This window comes from Boleophthalmus pectinirostris, unplaced genomic scaffold, assembly GCF_026225935.1.
Source record: "Boleophthalmus pectinirostris isolate CB_2022bp ecotype Guang Dong unplaced genomic scaffold, ASM2622593v1 HiC_scaffold_9, whole genome shotgun sequence".
Classification (NCBI taxonomy): Eukaryota; Metazoa; Chordata; class Actinopteri; order Gobiiformes; family Gobiidae; genus Boleophthalmus; species Boleophthalmus pectinirostris.
In genome coordinates this window covers 27,455,146-27,476,319 of record NW_026571541.1, presented here as the reverse complement: position 1 = coordinate 27,476,319, position 21,174 = coordinate 27,455,146, and the positions used below count along the sequence as shown (strand labels likewise).

Genomic DNA, 21,174 nt, shown 5'->3' with positions numbered 1-21,174 from the left:
TTGTTGTTTTCACTCATAACAAAGTACAGTTATATAACAGTTGTTTAAATGTGGAACTTATTCATAATTAATCATATTCATAACATTTTTAAACTGTCAGAAACTTTAAAAATAGCTGTGATATAATCGTTAGACGTAATATTTACCATGATAATCGTGACACCAAATTTGAATATTGTACCATGCCTAAAAGTTACACAGTGAAACTTAAACAAAACTAAACGAAATGACATTTTTGTTTTTGCATTTAAAGGACTTGTTTGTTGGTCTTTGTGAAAACCATGAGCAGGGTTAGTGGAGGGTGCCATGATCGTCAGATCGTATCTGTAGCTCCTCTCAGCAGGATTAAGTTCACACTTCCCTGCTGCGCTGGCACCAAACACAAGGCCCAGGTGCAGCAATATGAGCCCTCTGTGTGCACTTAGCCATCTCCTGTAGATAAAGCCCTCTCAGAGTGCACTAAACCAGCTCCTGTAGTACGCCTGTCACTGTCAATAAATACTATCGACTTATCGTTCAGTATATGATGACTAGAGATGGGACAAGATCTCGTGCCACAAGATCACGCGAGACAAAATTGACACCAAGATAAAAATGGTCTCGGGAGATTTTTTCCCCCTGAATTTACCTTTGGCTTGGACAAAAAAGAGGTTATACAATGAGTTATACAATTTGAGAAGCTGTAGTTCTAAAAAGCAATACTACAATGACCGCTACAGTATTACATAAAATAAATGAAACCACTGAAGCCAAAACTGTGAAACAGATTGCTTAGTTATTTATTAAAAATGATGTCAAAATTTTGTCTTGTCTCGTTCTCGTGGACCTGATCTCATAGTGTGTCTTGTCTTGTGAAAATTGTGTCTCATCCGACCTCTAATAATCGCTGGAACAATGTACAGTATCTGTGACTCAATATGTATCGGGTGCACATTTTCTTTGTGGGGAGATTTTGGGAGTTTTTGTTGTAATACAATAATATTTGAGATGTAGAAGGTTGAATAAGTGACTTCTATGGCTAATTATTAACCAATAATTGTTAATTCTGTTATTTATATGTTGTAGCTCAGGCTTTTAATGCTACTGTCTATTTAAAAATGGTCTACTGGGATTGTCTTGCATTATTGTAATTTAATAAGCTGCATGAAGTCAATATTATAGGTTATCACAGTATATCTCTGTACCAATATATCGTGCTTCAAAATATGTTATAATGACAGGCCTAATCTTCAGCAGACAGAGCCCTACTTGAGTGAAAATCCGAAAAATTTCAACTTTTCAGTGGTCAAAAGTTATTCCTCACTTACCTTATGCATTCTGAGCATCCTAATTACTCCCTGCGATGTGTTTATAAGCACACTGCAAACTTCAGATCAGATGCCAGATCTCAATATTGCAGTCACATTAATCCACACAGCAATCTAACAACAACTAGCATGCTAACTGTGGACCTCCTGCTTATTTTTAGACACCAGAACTTATAATCAGAGAGCACATAGCAGACTTATATGGACCTCAAAACCTGCTTATATAATGGGAAATGGGAAAGACAAAACTTAAAAAATACAGAGCCTTTTAAGTAGTTACTAAACTTGAATCATTCTTAATAATTTGTTCATTATGAATTAAGTATTACTTCATGGTTTACTAAGGCTAATTAAGGTGTAGTCATTATTATAATGCATGTTTGTGTTGTGTGTATTTTATGTACGAATAAGATCTCAATGTAATCTTTTTTTTAAATGTATTTTTTGTGACATATAATTTCTAAGACCCTTTGAGTGGGGTGGTTGTGGTGTAGTGAGCTTAGCATGTCTCTATGAACCAGAGGCTTGCAGGTTTGTTTCCCAGCAACTTCAAGCACATACTGTTGTTGTGCCCCTGAGCAAGACTTCCATTGTAATACTGTATGTACTAGTAGTTGTGGTAGACACTAAAAGGATACCATAATGCTCTTAGATGTTTTAGCTTTACACACTATTAGTCTTTTACATGTAGTGTGATGTACTATTGGCTGTAGAAGTTCTGTGGTGGAAATAATGGGATAATAGTGGAGAATGTAGGGCAGCACATTGGTTAAACAGGAGCAGAACAGTCCCTCAGGGCATGTGCTGATCACTGGCATAATTGTTACTGCCTAAAATCATGACACATAAGATCACTTCTCAGTTGGGAAAAATCTTTATAAGCTCTGGTGATGGAAAAATTATAGGCAAACTGTTAAAAGGTGCACACATGCTGATCCATAAATTCATTTTATGCCATGTTGGTCAAACTGAAATCTCGAGTATATAAGGAGATGAACTGGCTTGGTTGATGGTTAAAATGTAAAGCGTTGAGATGTACGAATTTTACTAAACTGCAAAATTCTTCATCTGTTGTAGTGACCAAGGATGAAAGTAAAAAGAGTGTCCATAAACTATATTCATTATTTCCATGTTTGTTTGTTTTTTTGCCCCAGTTCAAATATTTTGTAAAAGCAGCTCTTGGGATCAAAATGAGACCGCTGTGTGCTCTCTGCGACTTATACTCCGGTGCGACTTATGTATTAAAATTTTCACACTGACTTGCGTGTGAGAGGCTCTAGGCTTGTGTGTTTGTATCTGCTACTCCTGTTCCTCCTGTGCCACTGTCACTTGCTGCTCTACTGCGTATGTGTCCTGCAGAGAGAGCCGCTGTCCTGTCTGTATCATGTCAGTCGATCGCACCATTACTTCTGTACCACTGAAAATTTTAATTTTAAACAAACTTATAAAGACGACTGAGAAGACTGAACACAAATGCCCCCAAAAACCAGTTGGGATTCAGAAAGGTATGATTCTAACTTGAACTGATGCTGAGTCTGACGACAGCTACGCAGAAGAGGAAACAGAGCTCTGGAGGTCATGGAGTTGCTCAGAAGTGACACCAAGGTTGAAGAATTCAATGGATTTAATGATTTGGAATAAGATGAGTTATTGTTCATATGTTACAGCCTGTTGTTCTCTGTTCTGTTGCTTGCTAACTTGCCTTTCAAGATGAAATGTTGGTTTCTGGTCTCAGATTTTATAAAATAAATTTCCCCCAAAAAGTGGGGTGCCACTTATATATGATTTTTTTCTTCTTTATTATGCATTTTTGGGCTGGTGCAACTTATGCTCCGGAGCGACTTATAGTCCAAAAAATATGGTACTTATAAATCATTTTTCGAACCAGGATATAACACAGTAGATACAACACAGATAGTTGCTGTTAGCATAATGCCCAAATTCTGCTCTGGCCTCTGATTGTTGTGAAACACAGCTATAAAGTTATCACTTTGAATGATTAGGATTCTAGGAAAATTTCAGGAAAGTGAGGAATATATTTGGTCTGCTGCAAATCCAAAATTTACTAATTCTGTTTTTCACTATTTCAATCATATACACCACCATTAACACTAAAAGAGGTCCAGAACTCTGCGAAGACTAGACCATATCCAAACTTGGAAATCTAAATTAGATCAACCAGGACTATAAGTATGAACAGGACTAATTAAGGCATACCTCATTCAGAAAAGGTCAGGACTAAGCTGGATCGAAACCAGGACTAACGCAAGACTATACCAGGATTAAACCAGATCCAAACTGTGGTTAATAATAAGCCTGACTTCAAATATCATAATTGCAAAGACTTTAGACCAGTAGTATCTTTAACACGGCTCGGGAAGCCCTCACTTTTTGACCTCATTTGTGACTCCTGGCTGACCCATCTCCATCTGCCCATGTGCAGAGCAGCTTGAATTCAGACTTGTAAACACCAAACACACACCAAAAATCAAAGAGAAATGCCACACAGGTCTGAATGAACGTCTGTGCCCCTTGTCCTGGGCATGTATAGACCCAGCTGCTATAAATACTCTGTAAATACATGGCATTGCATAAGGTCAGCTGCCATTCCCACTGCCACACGGAGCACTATTTTCCAGTCAGTCTGATGGACAATGGACACAGCTGCGCTCCGTCTGTATTGTCCTTTGTGTCAAGGGTGCATCACTGTTCTAAATGTATTCTGCAGCAGTGTTTCTCAAGCTGTGGTGTGTGCACTGTTGTAGAATGCATTGAAGTGGCCTGAGAGTTGGAAGAAGAGGCATGACAGAAGTTTATTTATCATCAATACAGGACCCAGCATCTGAAGACATAGTGATAGTGTTGTCCATTCCGGTCTAGTGCAGTCCAGTCTGGCTATGCTTCTGTTGTAGGGAGTATTATACCTCTGATGTAGGCCAAAATTGGAAGGATTGAGCTGGTAGTGTGGGGCTGGCACATCACAAACATGCAATTTCTGTGCAATGTACCACTGGTGTTTCTCGGGGTCCTCTGCAGTTTTTATTTATTTATTTTTAACAAATATATATGTGATATAGAGGTCTGCGTGGGACAGAATTTTCAGTTCCGCTCCCACCCACAGCTGTAAAGAATTGTAATTTTCATTCTTCCTCGCATCTGCAATATTTTGTCTTGCTCCTGCCTGCAAATCCTGCAAGATGGGAATGTTTGCTTTTTTAAGCTCTATCAAACACAAAGAAGTGGAAAGAATTGTCTAAAATGTGCACGAGATTAAACCGTGTCCGCAGATTTAGGCTGCTTAAAATGTTTTTATTAATGTCAAAAATATCCAGCACAAATTATATATGATAGGCATACATTAATCATTTGTAAGTTTTACTTTACACTCATATTTAGTTTGCGGGACTGCAATTTATCATCCCACTCAGCCGCACTTTCAAGTCCCGTGGAAGTGCAGGGCTCTAATGTAAATTAATTTAGAAGAAAAACCTTATCTATGGTTTAGTCTCATTTTAGACCTGATTTACCTCTTAGACTTGAGTTTAGATCTAATCATACTCAGAAAGTCAAATATTATGGTGATACCTAATGAGAAAAGTTTGAGAACCACAAACATTAGAATAAATAAAATTAAATAAGCAAAGATACAAACAAAAATTATACATGCAAACATATGATGGTTTATGGTCCCATGTGATCTGTTTGACCACACAGCTGGATGATCAATAGTGTGAATTGCGCAAACATATTCAGTAAGGTCTATCATGCTAGATGCTGCAAGAAATGACACGCAGGACATATATTTAATCTTTCTTTTTAAATATAAATATGTAATGTCATGAGATAATGTTTTCACTTCAGCATTCTCCACTTCACAAACATCGTCAGTGGGAAAACTTGTAGGAGCTACCAGAGAAGCTGCCTGTCCAGGGAGTCATTCAAGCCATAACTACCACTGGCACTGCAATATTCAACAGAGTTTGACTAGATTATATGATGATGACAGTTTTATGAAAACTGTTACACCAGAAGAAGCAATTTCAAAAGAAGGGATATTCCACACAGCTGCTTGTGTTGTGGTCATGTATCTTTATCTAATTCCTGTTTCTCTGATGTGTGTATCTCCGCTTACACGCACTGGACTCCACTCTCAAAGGTCACAATGAATGACTGCTGTGCTCAGTTTTTATGCCATGGACTGTTTTCAAACTCCTCTCTCCTGATATGGGAGAACAGCATTCCTCTGTATTCCCACAATCCACCAGAGGGCTAGACGTGATGTCAGTCCCCGTTCCCAAAAGGGCTCCATACTCTTTGAATGTAAACGTCTAAAAGTAGCATCAGATGTAAGAGGCTTCCCCACGTCCCATTTCGTGGTTCACTTCCTTACAAAAACTCAGCCCTACGACTTTGTGCAATTGCGCGTAACATGCTGTCGGCTGTGGGCGAGCCTGTGCAACTGTGCAAGATTATGTTAGGTGTTTATGGGTGGGCAAAATTCCAGAGTACACTTTGTTTAGTGGAGGGGGAGTGGGGAGTGGAAAGATGCAATGGATTAAAGGTGTGTGTGTATCTAACATTGTTGCCATGGAGATGCTATACTTAAAGGTGCACTATGTAATGTATTTCTAGTGGAGGGAGCCATTTGTCTCCACAGACTTGTTATTGATTTGCCTGGAATTTTCCTTGGAATTACATTAAACATACCAATAGCATTTATTCATAACGGATCTTTCTATTGCTCAAAAATACAATAATTCCTTCTGTGAATAAGGACGACTCTCCACAGATCTGAACTGTAATGTAGCGTAGTGCTGTAACCTGCTTGTCTCCCTTGTGACAGATTAATCTATACTGTGGAACATTCTAGACAAAGCAATAATATTTCCATGAAGATAAGCACGTGGAGGATAGCCTGATTCATCAGCCAGTTTCAGTTTGTGGAAACCGTCTGACCTTGCAGCGTTAGGATTCGTTCACTTGACGGTAGGCGGGTACTTTTTTTTAATTTAACCAGTCACTGACGGGACTAACTGGTATATTAAGCTTTTCCCAAATCCCGTAGGAAGAAGGACAATAAAATTCACCAAACATTCTCTTTGTTCTGGCTTTAAATTCTCGATCTCAGGAATAGTTGCCAACACAGAATGTATGGCTCTTCGCAGATTGGCTGATGCCTGGACTCACACTTAAGGGGTTTGTGCAAACTTTCTAGTGTAATCCGATTCCTGACCTAGTCGCTGGAGAGAAATGAAATTGAGCGGAGGCACTAGATGGCACCAGCCTGGCTAGGTGGCGGACCCACCATTAGAAATGTTACTCAGTGCACCTTTTAAGAGTTCTGTCTAGGAATACAACAATAACTGAAATACTGTGATCACAATATATCGAGAGCTGTCACAATATATCAAATTACAAGTGCCATTGGTTAAATGCATTGTTTTAGAGTAGCAACAGCTAAAAAACATAGGGAACTACATGTCCCATGATTCATTTCAGCGCAGACATGAAGAAATATGTTTTTTACTTGAATTCTTGGGATTATGACAGTAATGATTCGCACTTAAGTCTTGTAAAGGTATTTTAAATGCAAAAAGTATCCTGTCTACAACTATATTAACCAATCCAAAATATCACAATAATATCGTACCGTGAAATGAATATCATGATAATATCGTACCGTGAGATTTGGATATCATTACATCCCTAGTTCTAACTATTTTATATTTATTCAACAATAGTTATTTAATTGACAGAACTACTTTGAAAATATGCATTGTGAGCAGGGTTCCCTTTCCACAGATCAAACCTTTAAATAGGTTTGATGGAGCTACCGAAGTTTAATGCCCTACTGTGAAACATTCCAGACAAATCTGTATCATCTCCATAGACAAGTAAAAGAATTTATATGAATAGCTGAAGTTAGTTCCAGATTGTTTGAAAACAGGAAGACAAAAAATATATATGGAAAAGTGCGCACTAGACAGGAACTGCTTTGAGAAAAATTGCAGCTGATATCGGTTAGTAAGTGAAAGAAATCCTTGGTGACATGGGGAATACTGCGAGACAAAGGAAGGATGATAGCGATGGATACGAGGGGGTTGGAGCAAAAGAAAAAAAGATGAGAAGAGAGAGAGACACACACAGAGAGAGGGAGGCAGGCGGGAGGGGGAAAATGTCCCAGATTCCCATGCCATTTAATAGGAAGCCAAACCAAAGTGAGCTTATAATGTAGACAGGCTGGGGCAAAGAAGTGACAGCATGGCTATAGGGGGCATTCCGAGGGTCTGCCTGGCTTTTCAACATGGAGGACGATATTGCTTTTTGATGTGGATACTCTCCCAAAGACGCTTTTAACCCGGATTAAGAATTTTACAAATAACTGTGAGGATAAAGGGCATACTTGACTCACGCCACATGTTTAAGTGACTGCAGAAGCTGGAAGTATGTATCTCTACAAGGGTACCTGCCCAGAGATTACCAACCCCAAACAGAAAGGAGGGGGCAGGGGTCAGGCCGGATTGCCGGTTTCGGGCCCAGGAGGAGGAGGAGGAGGAGGGGGTCAGGGGAGAGTGGTGAGACGGACATCGGCACCCTTGGGACCCCAGCCGTTTGCACCTTGTATGCTGTGGACACCCAGTAAACAGAGCTGCCTAGTGGAGGTGAAGCAGCTAGAGGAGTTTCTGAACTTCCACGCTCTGTCGCTGCATGATACGGTGAAGAGTCGCACAGGCATGGTGTACAGGTAAAGATGAGCCACTGAGTTTAAGTCATGTCAAGTTTTCGCACAATGTTGTGACAAGTGCCCCGATGATTTTGACAAGTTTGTCTCTTAGTTTGAGGACAGGAATGAAGTGAGTGTAGTTCTTAACTTTGTGTTCTGGTCCTCCAAGTGCATCTATTTTGTCCATTTCCATTTCAATCAGGATGGCGATTCTAATTATGAGAATGAAGAGATTCTCCTTAACTTCATAGAGCGCAATTTGAAATTTTCACAAATAATGTTAAAATGACCAGAAATGTAATAATACCCAATCTTAATAAGAATAATTTTAACTATTTTAACAACACAATAACAATTTTATGTAATAATTTAATAATATCCAATGTTATTGTTATTTTGAGAACATGAGAATGGTTATGACACAAAATTTTAACCTTACATATCATGCAAAATTAACTTTTAAACATGATATAACATTGGCTCCTCATCAAACACAACCCGGGAGAAGTTCTTTTACTTCATTCACGCTTCATTCACAAGATCTTCTTTCGCTGAGTAATCAGAAAGTACGTTGTTTCAATTTCCCCCTAGAAAACAGGTCAAATCTAGAAGTTTCCAGTACAGTAATTAAGTCCTTAAATCACTTGACTTGTTTGGAGGATCAAGTTAGTTTTACTACAGCCACTACGATGCTACATGCTTGCGTTTGTTATTGTTTTCGTAATGCCCATTGTTGTCTACTGAGGGAGCTGTAATGTAAATCTGATCGCTTGGTCCTATCCTTCTTTACTTTCAAAGTGTGTTTTCCAAATATAGGCATTATTTTAAAAGTGTGATTTATAATTTATGCCTCAAAAGACTAAATTTGAATGACATAAATTTGGATTGGCAAAAGGTTGGTATCTGTGGTATGCTGAATCCAGAAACCGCCCATTTCAGAGCTTGAAAACATTTCCAAAAAACAACTATGCAAATGTGTGTTTTTGTCACATTTCCATCTGTCTGAAAAATCACTTTGGTCCACACCATTTGGGAAATGGGACTGTTGTAAACACACCTGGCCCCTCTGACCAGCTGGACAAACTCAAAATAACTGTGTACTTAACTTTTATCTTTCTCTTTTTAACTTCTGCGACCTGTGATTGGCTGTTGGTTACATACAGGTCAACCAAATTATGCTGCTGACTGTTCATTGTTGGCTAGAAAAACAATTGGAGAACAACATAAAGAGTAATCTATAGTAATTTAAGCCATTGTCCTCGTTTGTCTTTTTAAATAGTATGCAGAAAGTGTTACCATGGCAACAGTTTTAACCACTCAGATCGGTGGGCAGTAATCTTAGCTATACCTGCTTGTTGATGCCCAATCTCAGCAGTGGCTCTATGGAAACAGTTGTGTCCTTCAGCAAGACACTTCACCCACATTGCTTGGTGTGTGTGAGTGTCGGTGGCAGTCAGGTGGCCGATGGTGCAGATTGACAGCCTCGCTTGTATCAGCCTTCCCCAGGGCAGTTGTGGCTACAATAGTATGGAATGGATGGGTGTCTTTAAAGGTGTTCTATCAATCCAGTGCATTATTATTTATTCTTAAAGGTCCTATATTACGCAAAATTTACTCTTGCAAGCTTAAGCCATGTTATAATGTTGTTGCCTCCTCAAAAACATATCTGAAATTGTGTTTGAGTAATCCTAGTGTGTCAGTGTGTCTACATTTCCGAAACTCAAAATGCTCTGTTCCACCTTGTGATGTCATATGGTGGTAGTTTTCACCTTTTCTTCAATAGAGATTGGCAATTCTGGAGCTGAAAAAAACACAGTGGAGCACTTCCGGTATTACCACATGATATCACAAGGTAGAACAGAGAGTTTTCTGTTTAAGAGAAATCTAAATTTGCAAGGTTCATGAGTTAAACATGTGTAAATGAAACAAGGTTAGGGCTGAACGGTTTATCGATTTGGACCGAAAATTTAAATCTCAGATGATTTTTGGAGCGTCAAAGCCACGTTTTTTTTTTTTTCAGTGTTCCTAAAGCCCAATTTTAAGGGCAAAGTTTAAACCTGGCAGTCATGTAAACTTTAACATGAACCATCTCCAATGCGACAGAACCACAGAACAGACTCAGCATCATCAGTCCAACAGCAGCTGACTGCATCAGAGGCACAAGGAGCGAGCAGTTTTTTTTATTTTGTTTTCAGCGCTTATAGTTTATTCAAATTAGACATGTAGTTTTAAGTTTTGTTTCTGTAAAACCTAAACAAATGTGCGTAAACAGTCCAGCGTCAAATCATTGTTGCAGGACTCTGGTATGATATAAGTTTCTGTGATGTTTGCAAATGTTCATGCGCACTAAAACTTGACTTGAAAAAAATCGTGGATGAAATCACAATATTGGCCAAAAAAATCACAATTCAGTTTTTTCTTAAAATCGTTCAGCCCTACTCCAGGTATGTTTGTGACGAGGAAAATGGGTCCTTAAATCTTTTAATCACTCTATTCACAGTGTGCAATGGTTTAACACAGCATTGTTCTGTATTCATTTGGCTGACAATATTCAAATAACTTTTTCAGACAATATTTCTATCTGCTATTGGAGTTTGTAGACAGCTGAAAATAACTATACCAGACAAAGGACGGTCTTTTCATGCACCATTGCCACAAGTTACTCACAATAGTTGACACTTGCAGCCTGCGCAGTTCTAAAAGCTCCAGTGGTTTGGTCTGTTGTTTAAATTTGAGCTGTGATCCCGAGGCGGCCAGGGGATCCTCATGTGGTGGATGCTTTTTCCCTCCAGTTCATCATCTGTGACTAAGCAGCGTGCTGGAGGATTTGACTGAGTGTGATTGGGATGTTGTGGATCACTGCTCAGCCTGAGGCAACACAGAGCTGCCTCCACGATATTCTTGATTTTTGTTTTAGTTTAGTTTAGATTTGTATGTCTAGACCGGAAAACTGTGCACTTTAAAAGCAGACTTTAGACAAAGCCCTAGAATTTGATGATGTATGAGACACTGAAAAATCATTTGTCCAAAGAAGATTTTGGACTTTATGCCAGTTTTTGTTTCACAGGACAAGTAAAAAATACAGAGGCGTGCACAAAGAGGAACCAATCCTCTCCAGTAGATTATATAAATAAAAACAAATGTACATACTTTCAGAAGTTTTCAGCTCATAAGCTTTATTTTACATGACAAATACAGCGTAAAATATAGGAGTGTAATGATGTCCAAGTCTCATGATATGATATTATGAACCTCACAGTATGATATTTATTGCGATATCGTGGGAAAGCTCACGATATGTTGGGGAGGCTCACGATTAGGGATGTAACAATATCCATATCTCTCAGTATGATATTTTCACGATATACATCTCATGGTACGATATTTATTGCGATATTTTGTGGAGGCTAACAAAACTCCAAAGAACTAAGACTTAAAAGTGCTTAGAACTGTTATTTCTTCATGTAGTCTACACTGAAATGGAGCAAAGGATCATGGTCTATGTAGTTTCCTCTGTCTTTTTTTAGCTATTGCTGCACCATAACTCTTAATTTAAGCAAAGAGACTTGTAATTCGATATATTGTGATGATCCACGATATTATTGTGAGATCTTTGACGATATGATATCGCAATATTTCGGTTATTGTTACAGTCCTTGTAAAATAGAAAGTAGAAAGAGCCAGGGACCCAGGAATCAATGTTCTTGAGAGACTGTGCAGTGCATCGTTTTCTGTTTTGCTGTATGGTTTTCAATAGTAGGTTTGAAAATTAGATATTAAAACTAGCATTGAAACTAGACTCATTTGAGCAATTATCCAAAAAAAAAAAAAAAAAAAATCTCATGATGAACAGGTTTAGAATAAGCTTCAGAATAAAACTAATACAAGACCACATGGTACAATTATTTAATATTATTGTCCAAAAAAGAGAACATTTTAATTAAGTATTATTGCAGTGTTAAAATCTGTATCAAGTATCAAGTACTGACTCTGTTCCATCAAGTCTGAAATTTTAGGATCGTGACACCAGTACATTCTCACTTAGCTATAATTAATAACATTTATAATTCACTTGTGATGTTTCTATTCCAGGGGCTAGACTTAATTAACTCCTCTTCTTGAGTACACACTACACACACTCACTCACCAAACAGGGAAAGGTGTGAGATCCAAGCCCCATGTGTACTTTATATTTGGAGAGGGACAGCTTAACATTTCCATGAACTATATTTTGGTCATCCGTTCTCTAAGCCTCCAGAATTAGCGAGTATTTGTATTAAATTACAAACAAAACAGGCTCATAACTCACAGCTTTGACCACCCTCATGGCAAACAAATGTGTAATATCCCATCATGCCTTTTGTCCATTAGTAGGAAAACAAGTAGCACAAAATATACAGCTGCCAGGGTAGAAATATTTTATTATGGGTTGTTGACATGATAATAAATGTGTTTCTTATGCGTTTCCAGGGTAACTGAAGAAAACAGCTGCCCATATGTTCTTTTCCAGGTCACTGTGTGGTCAGTGGTCTAGAATATTTCATGCATATTAGGCAGTGGTGGAATGTAATCAAGTAAAAGTAAACTTTACATATCTGTATCTTACTTGAGTACATTTTACAGTGGATACTTTTTACTTTTACTTCAGTACATTTAAGAGAAGGTATCTGTATTTTCTACTCCACTACATTTTTGGACAGGACCACAGAGTAAAGAGTATTTTTTTATTGTGGTTTGAGACCTGCTGAAAAGGCTGAGGGGTTTATTTTTAGCACCTTCATAATTTGGGCAAACAAGAAAATAACAACAAACAAACAAATAAACACAGCTAGAAACAAACAAACAAACAAACAATCAAACAAACCAACAAAAAACAATTCAGCTGTTTCTGTTGAACAAAATTCAGCACAAATCTGTATCAAAATCATTACATTTGCAGCGTTATCTCAAAATCTGTGCAAAATACTTTTAACTTTTTAGTCTTTAGTTTTTTTTTTTTTTTTTTTTTTTTTGAACTAGTAAAGCACTGCACACCTTTTCTGGTGGAGGGTCTACTATATACCTAACTCCAAGGAGATGTTACTGCTTTGTCTGGAATGTTCCATAGTATGACATTAAACACATCCATCAAGCATTTACTCATTACTGGTGATAGAACATTCTAGACAAAGCAATAACATCTCTGTGGAGCCCAGCAGGTAGTGGACCATCCACTGTAATAGCAACATGCATTTTAATAGCCAGGCTGGCGCCACCTAGTGCCTCCGCTCAATTTCATTTCTCTCCAGGGACTAGGTCAGGAATCAGAATACACTAGACAGTTTGCAAGAACCCTGGAAGTTGTAGACCACACACCGGCTAATCAGCGAAGAGCACTGAAGCCATGACGTCAAACTCAAGCACCTGTCTGGGTCCATTTTGTGGTACAGCACAAAAGTAAACAAAGTGGTCAAGATGGATGTAGATGAAGCCATACATTCTGTGTTGGCAACGATTCCCGAGATCAAGGATTTAAAGCCGGAACAATGAGAATGTTTGGTGAATTTTATCAAGGGGAAAGATGTTATTTTCCTTCTTCCTATGGTATTTGGTGCATTACATACGTCATGACCAAATAGCTGTGATTGGTTAAATAAAAAAGTACCCCTCTACCGTTGAGTTAATGAATCCTAATGCTGTGAGGTCAGATGGTTTCCACAAAGTGAAACCTGCTGATGAATCTAACATGTCCATGAACATATTTACTGTTATAATTATCTGCCCCCAGTTTCAGTCAGTACTTTCCCATTGAAACTGGCATTCCTCTCTCAGGTGCATCCTCTCACTGTCCAGTTCTCCCCTCATTATTTGTCATGATGACCCTTGTACATTGCTTTGTACTGCCTGTATAAAACCCAGCTCTCTCTCTCTCTTCTACCTGATCTGTTCTCTTCTCTAGTTGCGCTTTGTCTTGCAAGAGAATAAATCAAGACAATTGTTTGACTCAAGTTTTCTATTTCATTCTCATCCCAATTATATAAATATTTCCTAGCCTGATTTATCAGTCGTCTGACCTCGCAGCATTAGGATTTGTTCGGTAGGTGGGTACTTTTAACCCGTTGCTGCTGTTTGGTTGTGACATGAAATGCCCTGAAACACTCAATGGTGTCCATGTAATTGCCAGCACAACAGCAAACAAAGCAGAGAGTGAACATGCCTGTCAACGATTATTGTCGTTTCTGCGAGGTGAACTTGCAAATTAAAGGTGCAATAAAGAATGCAAAGTCTGTATTTGACAAAGGATGTCCAAAAGAGGATAGTGTATGCAGTCTGCTACCACAACTCTGGTTGGTTCAGCTCTTCACTGATTTCCAGGGTTCTTGCAAGCCGTCTAGTGTATTCCAATTCCTGACCTAGTTGCTGGAGAGAAATGAAACTGAGCGGAGGCTCTAGGCACCACACCATCAGAAAAGCCACACAATGCACCTTTAAGTAGATTTTTTCAGTATTGAGGATTTTTTTGCTCTGGTATCTGTAGTTTTACTTGAGTAACAAAATGGAGTACTTCTTCCACCACTGATATTAGCGCATAGTGACCCAGTGAAAAGTCGCTCTGATTTTCACCTTAGTCATCATCATTGTAGTGTGCCACCTACACAGTGTGATTGATGACGGTGTGGCTTGCACTGTACAATGGCCCGTGGCTATAGGCCTACTTTCCGGCTCTATATGAGATATGTGTGCATGCATACCCTTTGACCTTTTCCTAGAGTCCAGTATCCCTGCTCCTGGTGGACTAAAGCTTTTATTCCGACTGGCCTAACTGATCCTGACCTGAGGCCCTATACAGCTGTCTGGCTCTTTCTAGATTTCTCTGTACATTAAGAGAAGTCCCCGGATTCCTGGTTGTTTTATGGTGCAGTGAGCTAATGTCTTTCAGCTTACAGCAAAAGTCGAAGTGAGTTCCCAAGGCTGTGTTTTTGTAGTCTCTGTACAGTTACTTCAACATGGGGCTTTTTGTAGACTATTTGCAGTTACTTTATACAACAACATCTCAAAATGAATTCACTTATGTAATGTTGTGTTGTGTAGTGAATATATAGACAGCATATGTACTGTGCTCTCTCTTTCTTCTCACTCTTCTTTCTCTTCTCATATTCATTTGAACCCAGAGAGACACAAATGCAATTCACTGTTTGAAAATGACCACAAAATAAACTCGAAACCCCATATTACACTATTTTGTGATCTGTTATAATGTTGTTTCCTTATCAAAAACAGATCTTGGAATTGTGTTTTGGTTCATTCACACATGTTTAAGAGACAAATCCTGCATAAAGTTTTTAAACTGAATCTAAACTTCTTCCCTCAAACAGAAAACACTCTGTTCCCCTTAGTGATGTCATATGGTACAGGAAGTGCTCCAGTGTCCATATGAGTTCACTAGAATCATTTGGATAATTTCTCTGGAATTGCCAATCTCTGCTGAACTAAGAGACCTCTTGTGGGTAAAAACAGCAAAATAGTTTATCAGAAGTGCCTTTTGTCTAGACGATGACGACATTTTGGGGGCTTAAAAACACAAAAATCTGAAACCACCCGTGTGGAAAAGTGGTTCTGTCTACACTGCCCAAGATGCAAAACTAAGATCAGATCTGCTCAGGTCCCACGCACACATTTACGTCACATACATGCAGTGCACAGAAACAAACATGTTGGATCATTGGGGGCGGCAGTAGCTCAGTTGGTAGAGCATTCGCCCACTGCTCTGAAGGTTGGTGGTTCGATTCTAGCTCTCGACATAAACATCACAGGTTGAGCGGTCAGATCCACTGACCCACAGGTTGGCTGGTGTGATTACAGCTCCCACAGATGACTGCTGTCGTTGTGTCCTTGGGCAAGACACTTAACCCACCTTGCCTATAGTGTCTGTGTACACTGGTGTGTGAATGTGTGCTTTGAGTGCCTTGCCGGTGGAAAAGCGCTATAGAAAAATGTGACCATTTCCATGTGTTGGACCTTCAAGTTGCTCTGGCATCTCTAATAAATTTACAGGAGGCATCCCAACAAATGTACAGAATGTGAAGAGATGCTATTAGTGAACAGAAAAGGATCTTCAATCACCTCTGTCAAATTCTGGATGCCCCGGTTTGTCACAGGCAAGTCAGACGGCTATGGACGAGACCTTGGAGAAGTTGATGGTGGGACAACTTTATGAAAGGAGTAGCTGTCCAAAGATGCTCTTGTGGCTTTAAGTACAAACATACCCAATCGAATTCCACACACTTTTGCGTCACTGTATGCAAGCAGATTTCCTCCCGAAAACAGTTGTCTAAACAAGAAATAAAAAGTGAAGATGGAACGCCACTTTTGTGTCTTCTGCTTAGACCATCATCATATAAACATTACCTGAAGCTAAAAGGTAGCTGTTATCTTAAAAACTACCACTGCATGACATCAAAATGTGGAACAGAACATTCTGAGCTTAGGAGATGTAGACGGACTAATAATAAAGGGTTACTCAAACATGTGTGAATGAAACAAGATACATCTCCAAGTATGTGTTTGATGAGGTAACAACATTCTAACATGGCTTAGAGCTCACAAGAGTATATTTGTAAAATATATAAACAGTGTCATGATTTATATCTTCAGATCATCTTGAGACCCCCAGCTTATGCTTCACGACCTCCATTTTGGGAACCATTGTACCACTAGGGTCTCATGGGATTTGTTAGAGATAATACCTTCTGTATACCCTTTGGCCTTGACACTGGTGGTGATGAAAAGTATGGAGAGGCTGAGGAGGCTAATAGTAATGCAGCTGCTGTGAAAACGTAATAGCATAAAGAAGGAGAAAGGGATCGCAGAGATTCATAGATAAAATACTCGTCAAAATCGTAACTTTCATGTTCCAAAATCTGTCATATCAAGTTTAGTGATGGCATATCAGTGGCGTTGTTTAAAAAGAGTGTGAGGAAATGTTTGATATTTCATGATAACATTTGATAATCATTCAATTGTGGATCTTTCATTGTCTTTTTTATATATGCAGCGATAATGTTCAGTTTTTAATGTATTCATAACTGACTTTAATATAAGTCTTCTTCTGGCACCTACTTTTTTTTATCTAGTGTGTTTCTTTTTATTGTTATGTTATATACGTGCAAAATTAATGAATAAATAATAAAGGAATAACAAAGGTAGTATTCTGTGATTGGTTGACGGCTACAGGAGGTTGTTAAAAGAAGAAAACACTTCCAATAAATTTGAAATACGTGAAATTTAGATGAGTTTTTATCTTAATAATCTTTACATTGTGTACTAATTTGGCAAGATAATCTCAAAGATGATCAGAAATGACCCTGTTCTCTGGTGTAGTTCATTATTCATATGTGTGTCTGTGTGTGTTCCCTGGATGTGTTCACTGTGTGTAAATGTGCGCATTAACACACTGGCTTCCTGTTTCAGAACATATGCATTCTACCATCGCCTCTGGGCATGTGACAAATCTTTACGCTAATTATCTAGTCAGGGACGGATACTGCTGCTGCTGCTGCTGTGTTACTCAAGCAGGGGGGGGAAATGCTCTAATTTGGACCAAACAGTTAACAAAAAGGATAACTCTGATTACACTATAAGTCTTTAACAGCTGCTTTAAAGTATATAAATGCTGATTTGGGGGTGAAACCTTTTGCCTTTTTGCCATTGATCTGGTCTTTTGAATGGTGTTTATTTATTACCTTGTCGGGACTAAAATCTGTGTACGCACTCACATCAAGGGAACCTATAGCTGCCTCTTATGGGGGCAAAAATCAGGTCCCAAGGGGGGTAGGCTGTATTGACTAAAGTGAATTAATATTTCAATATGGTTTGGAGAATGAATAACAATACTCTATCTATCACATCAGTTCAAATGCCTTTACTTGTATTAGTTTTGGTTAGATGTTTAATGTGAAACTACCCTCAAGACTTGATTCTCTTGATTATAAGTGTATAATTATTATTATTTTCATTTTAAACCCTTAATCTGGTCCTGTGTGCTTAATTTTTTAACAAAACAATTTGCTTGATGTTTCAGTTTTGGCATATTTTCAAAACAACATTCACCAAATTCCTTTATTTGATAATCTGCTTACTCTGACGTAAATTCAGAAAAATTATGATTAGATCAACAATATGATTCAAGTTTGAAATATGAGTCAGATAGGGTAAGGTTAAGGTTAGGCAAGTATTGACATGAATGAATTTAAGTCAATGTTGTGTCTCTGTAAAGCATGGAAACCTAATGTGCGTGTGCGTGTTTACTTCTGCACCATCTGCTGTGTGTAAGATAATGTACATGTAATGTGAGAAAATCTTCTTTCACTGGGGTTTATCAGGAGGTTAATGGGAGAAGTATGGCTCAGGCGCTTTCTTGTCCAATTTCAAAGCATGGATTACAAGCTCTTCCAGCAATAGGCTACACAAAAGAGAGGGATAATGCAATACACTGAAGAATAAATACACGTAATGTTGACTTGAACATATAATATTAATAAATCAAGACTTACAAAGTGCTATACAGGCAGCTATAAACAATACAAAAAGCATAAAATAGCATACACATGTTGTAAATATTCTGCTACCATTTTTGATTGGCATATTTTATGTACCAAAGACTTTCAGTTTGTGGCTAGAGGTACCAAACAAAACAAAAACAATGTAAAAGAACCATGGAGAAACCCAATACAATGCTGTGGTCACTCCTGTCACAATAATTGGTTCTTTTTGGTTCGCTTCCTTTGGTTCTAATTGGTTCGCTTCCTTTGTTCAACCAGTTTTTAACATCTTAGAATCTCCACGTATGTTGATTTAAGATCTATAGCCATGTTCTTTTTAGCTTTTTGATTAATCGCAATTTACATTTACATTACCAAGTTTTGAGCTGTTGCGCTTGTTTAGATCAAATCTTATTCAACATAATCCAGACTATTTATCTTGTCGATCTAACCGTGATTTGTAAACATAGCATGGTCGTTACATTTAATTATATCTATATTATATTATGTTTTTATGTTAGAATTATAGGAGTTCAGTATTATGCCTTCCATTAGGTTTGACTTATCACTTCCTCCATTTCATCTACACACTTAAAGTTAACCGCAGAACAGAAGATCATGACTAAACATGAGATCTTAATGTTTGGAAACACATTTTGGCAGGAGAGCTGTTTATCTGTAATGATTGCTGCTCTAATTGCAAAGCTGGAGCAGGACATTCCCTTTTAACCCTAATCTTAAAGTGGGCAAAAGCACTCTGATTATAAGCATCTATTCAATCACTGTGTGTCCTGTGAAATGCCCGTGACTGTGATATAATTGGAAGAAGAGAGAAGCATGCTGGGTAAAGGACTGGCAGCGTGAGGGGGGTGCGAGCAGACCACCAGGGGGCAGAAGGTCAGGATAGAAGCATATGTCATGTCCTCCCATGGGCACAGAGAGAAGACGTGTGTGTGTGTGTGTAAGTGATAGAGCTTTGACACTTGACTTTGTATCTATAAACTTATCCTTATTACGTAATATATCTGTGCAGTGTTATTAAACCAGGTCAAGATGTTCATTGTCACTGATATAGTACATTAACATTGAAATATTTCTCTTTCTTTTTACACTGGAGCTCCAACCTGTTGTTATCCTACAAGTGTCTCAGTAGTTAGAGCACTCGTCCACAAACCTGAAGGTCTGAGGATCAGCTTCTGCTTGCACCAAGTTCTGTTGCTGTGTCCTTAGGCAATACACTTCACCCACCTTGCCTAATATGAATGCGCTGTATGTGTGTGTGAGTGTAGGTGGTGGACAGAGGGGCTGATGGTGCAGAGTGGCAGCTTTGCTTCTGTCAGTCTACCCCAAGGGATTTCTCTCCAGCGACTAGATCAGGAATCGCAATACACTAGACGGTTTGCAAGAACCCCGGAAGTGTGAGTCCGGACACCAGCCAATCAGCGAAGAGCCATACATTCTGTGTTGTTTAAAGCCGGAACAAAGAGAATGTTTGGTGAATTTCATCAAAGGGAAAGACGTTATTGCATTTCTTCCTACGGGATTTGGGAAAAGCTTAATATACCTGTTAGCCCTGTTAGCGGCGCATTACATACGTCACAACCAAATAGCAGCAATTGGTTAAATAAAAAAAGTACCCGCCTACTGTTGAGTGAACGAATCCTAATGCAGTCAGACGGTCTCTATGAAGAGAAACCAGCTGATGAATCAGGCTAGGGCTGCTTGATTATGGAAAAAATCATTATCATATTTATTTTGGTCAATATTGAAATCATGATTATTCAAATGATAATTTTTTAGTTACATGACACATTTATTCAACATTTCTCTCTCACAAAAGAACCACGATGTTACTGATAATTTAAGCAAAACTTTCAAAATGAAAATAAGTATAGGCTACAAATATGAACCTTAGAGCAGTTTTGTGATTATAAAACATCAAGATTAATAAAATATACTTTGAATATGAAATAAGGCATAGACAAACGTAAATGTATCAAAAATAAAATATATATCCAGCTGTTCTACAATCTCTATATTAAAAAAAATAAAGAAATGTACCTATTTATATATATTAAAAAATAAGCGTTAAGCTTTATGAAGGGCTAGAGAGTTTGAGAGGATGGGGGCTGCCATGGCAAAGGCTTGGAGGCAGAATAATGCACTGTACAGCACTGTGTGAGTGTCTTGAAACCATATAACTCCTGCCATATTTATTTAGATTTTTTATTTTTTTTTTTCAGATTTTTTTTTCAATAAACACACATACACATAATAAACTATGACTCTAATGCATTATTATGACAAACATTCTGTAACATAAGATAAAATATATTTGTAATTAAAAATCATAAAAACAGTGAATTAAACTGGGGGTCATCAAACTAAGGCCCGTGGACCGACTCTGGCGCTTCACTGCCCTTTGACCCCAGCCCCTCTGTCCCCCACCACTTTAACTGGCCCTATGAGGCAGTCCTCAAAAGTTGTCATGGCCTATTTTTTTTATTACTTTTTGGCAAGTAATAACATGTCTACATCTTGTATTCTGTTGATTTCTTCAATTACAAATGGTATTTATATGAAATATTTATATTTAGATAATTATATGACGCATTTACATTTG

At 38.3% G+C, this 21,174-nt stretch overlaps 1 protein-coding gene across 2 annotated transcripts in view; it reads left to right on the top strand.

The window, feature by feature from the left end:
- Positions 1-21,174, top strand: part of kcnab1a (potassium voltage-gated channel subfamily A regulatory beta subunit 1a) — a 199,240-nt gene that overhangs the window by 12,485 nt on the left and 165,581 nt on the right. Inside the window, exon 1 of one of the 2 annotated variants that reach the window (XM_055148016.1) lies at positions 7,754-8,052. The exons of the other annotated variant lie outside the window; for it this stretch is intronic. Within the exon in view, the coding sequence (XP_055003991.1) occupies positions 7,754-8,052 (299 nt within the window). Of the gene's footprint in view, positions 1-7,753; positions 8,053-21,174 lie in introns of those variants that run through there. 2 annotated transcript variants of the gene reach the window in all.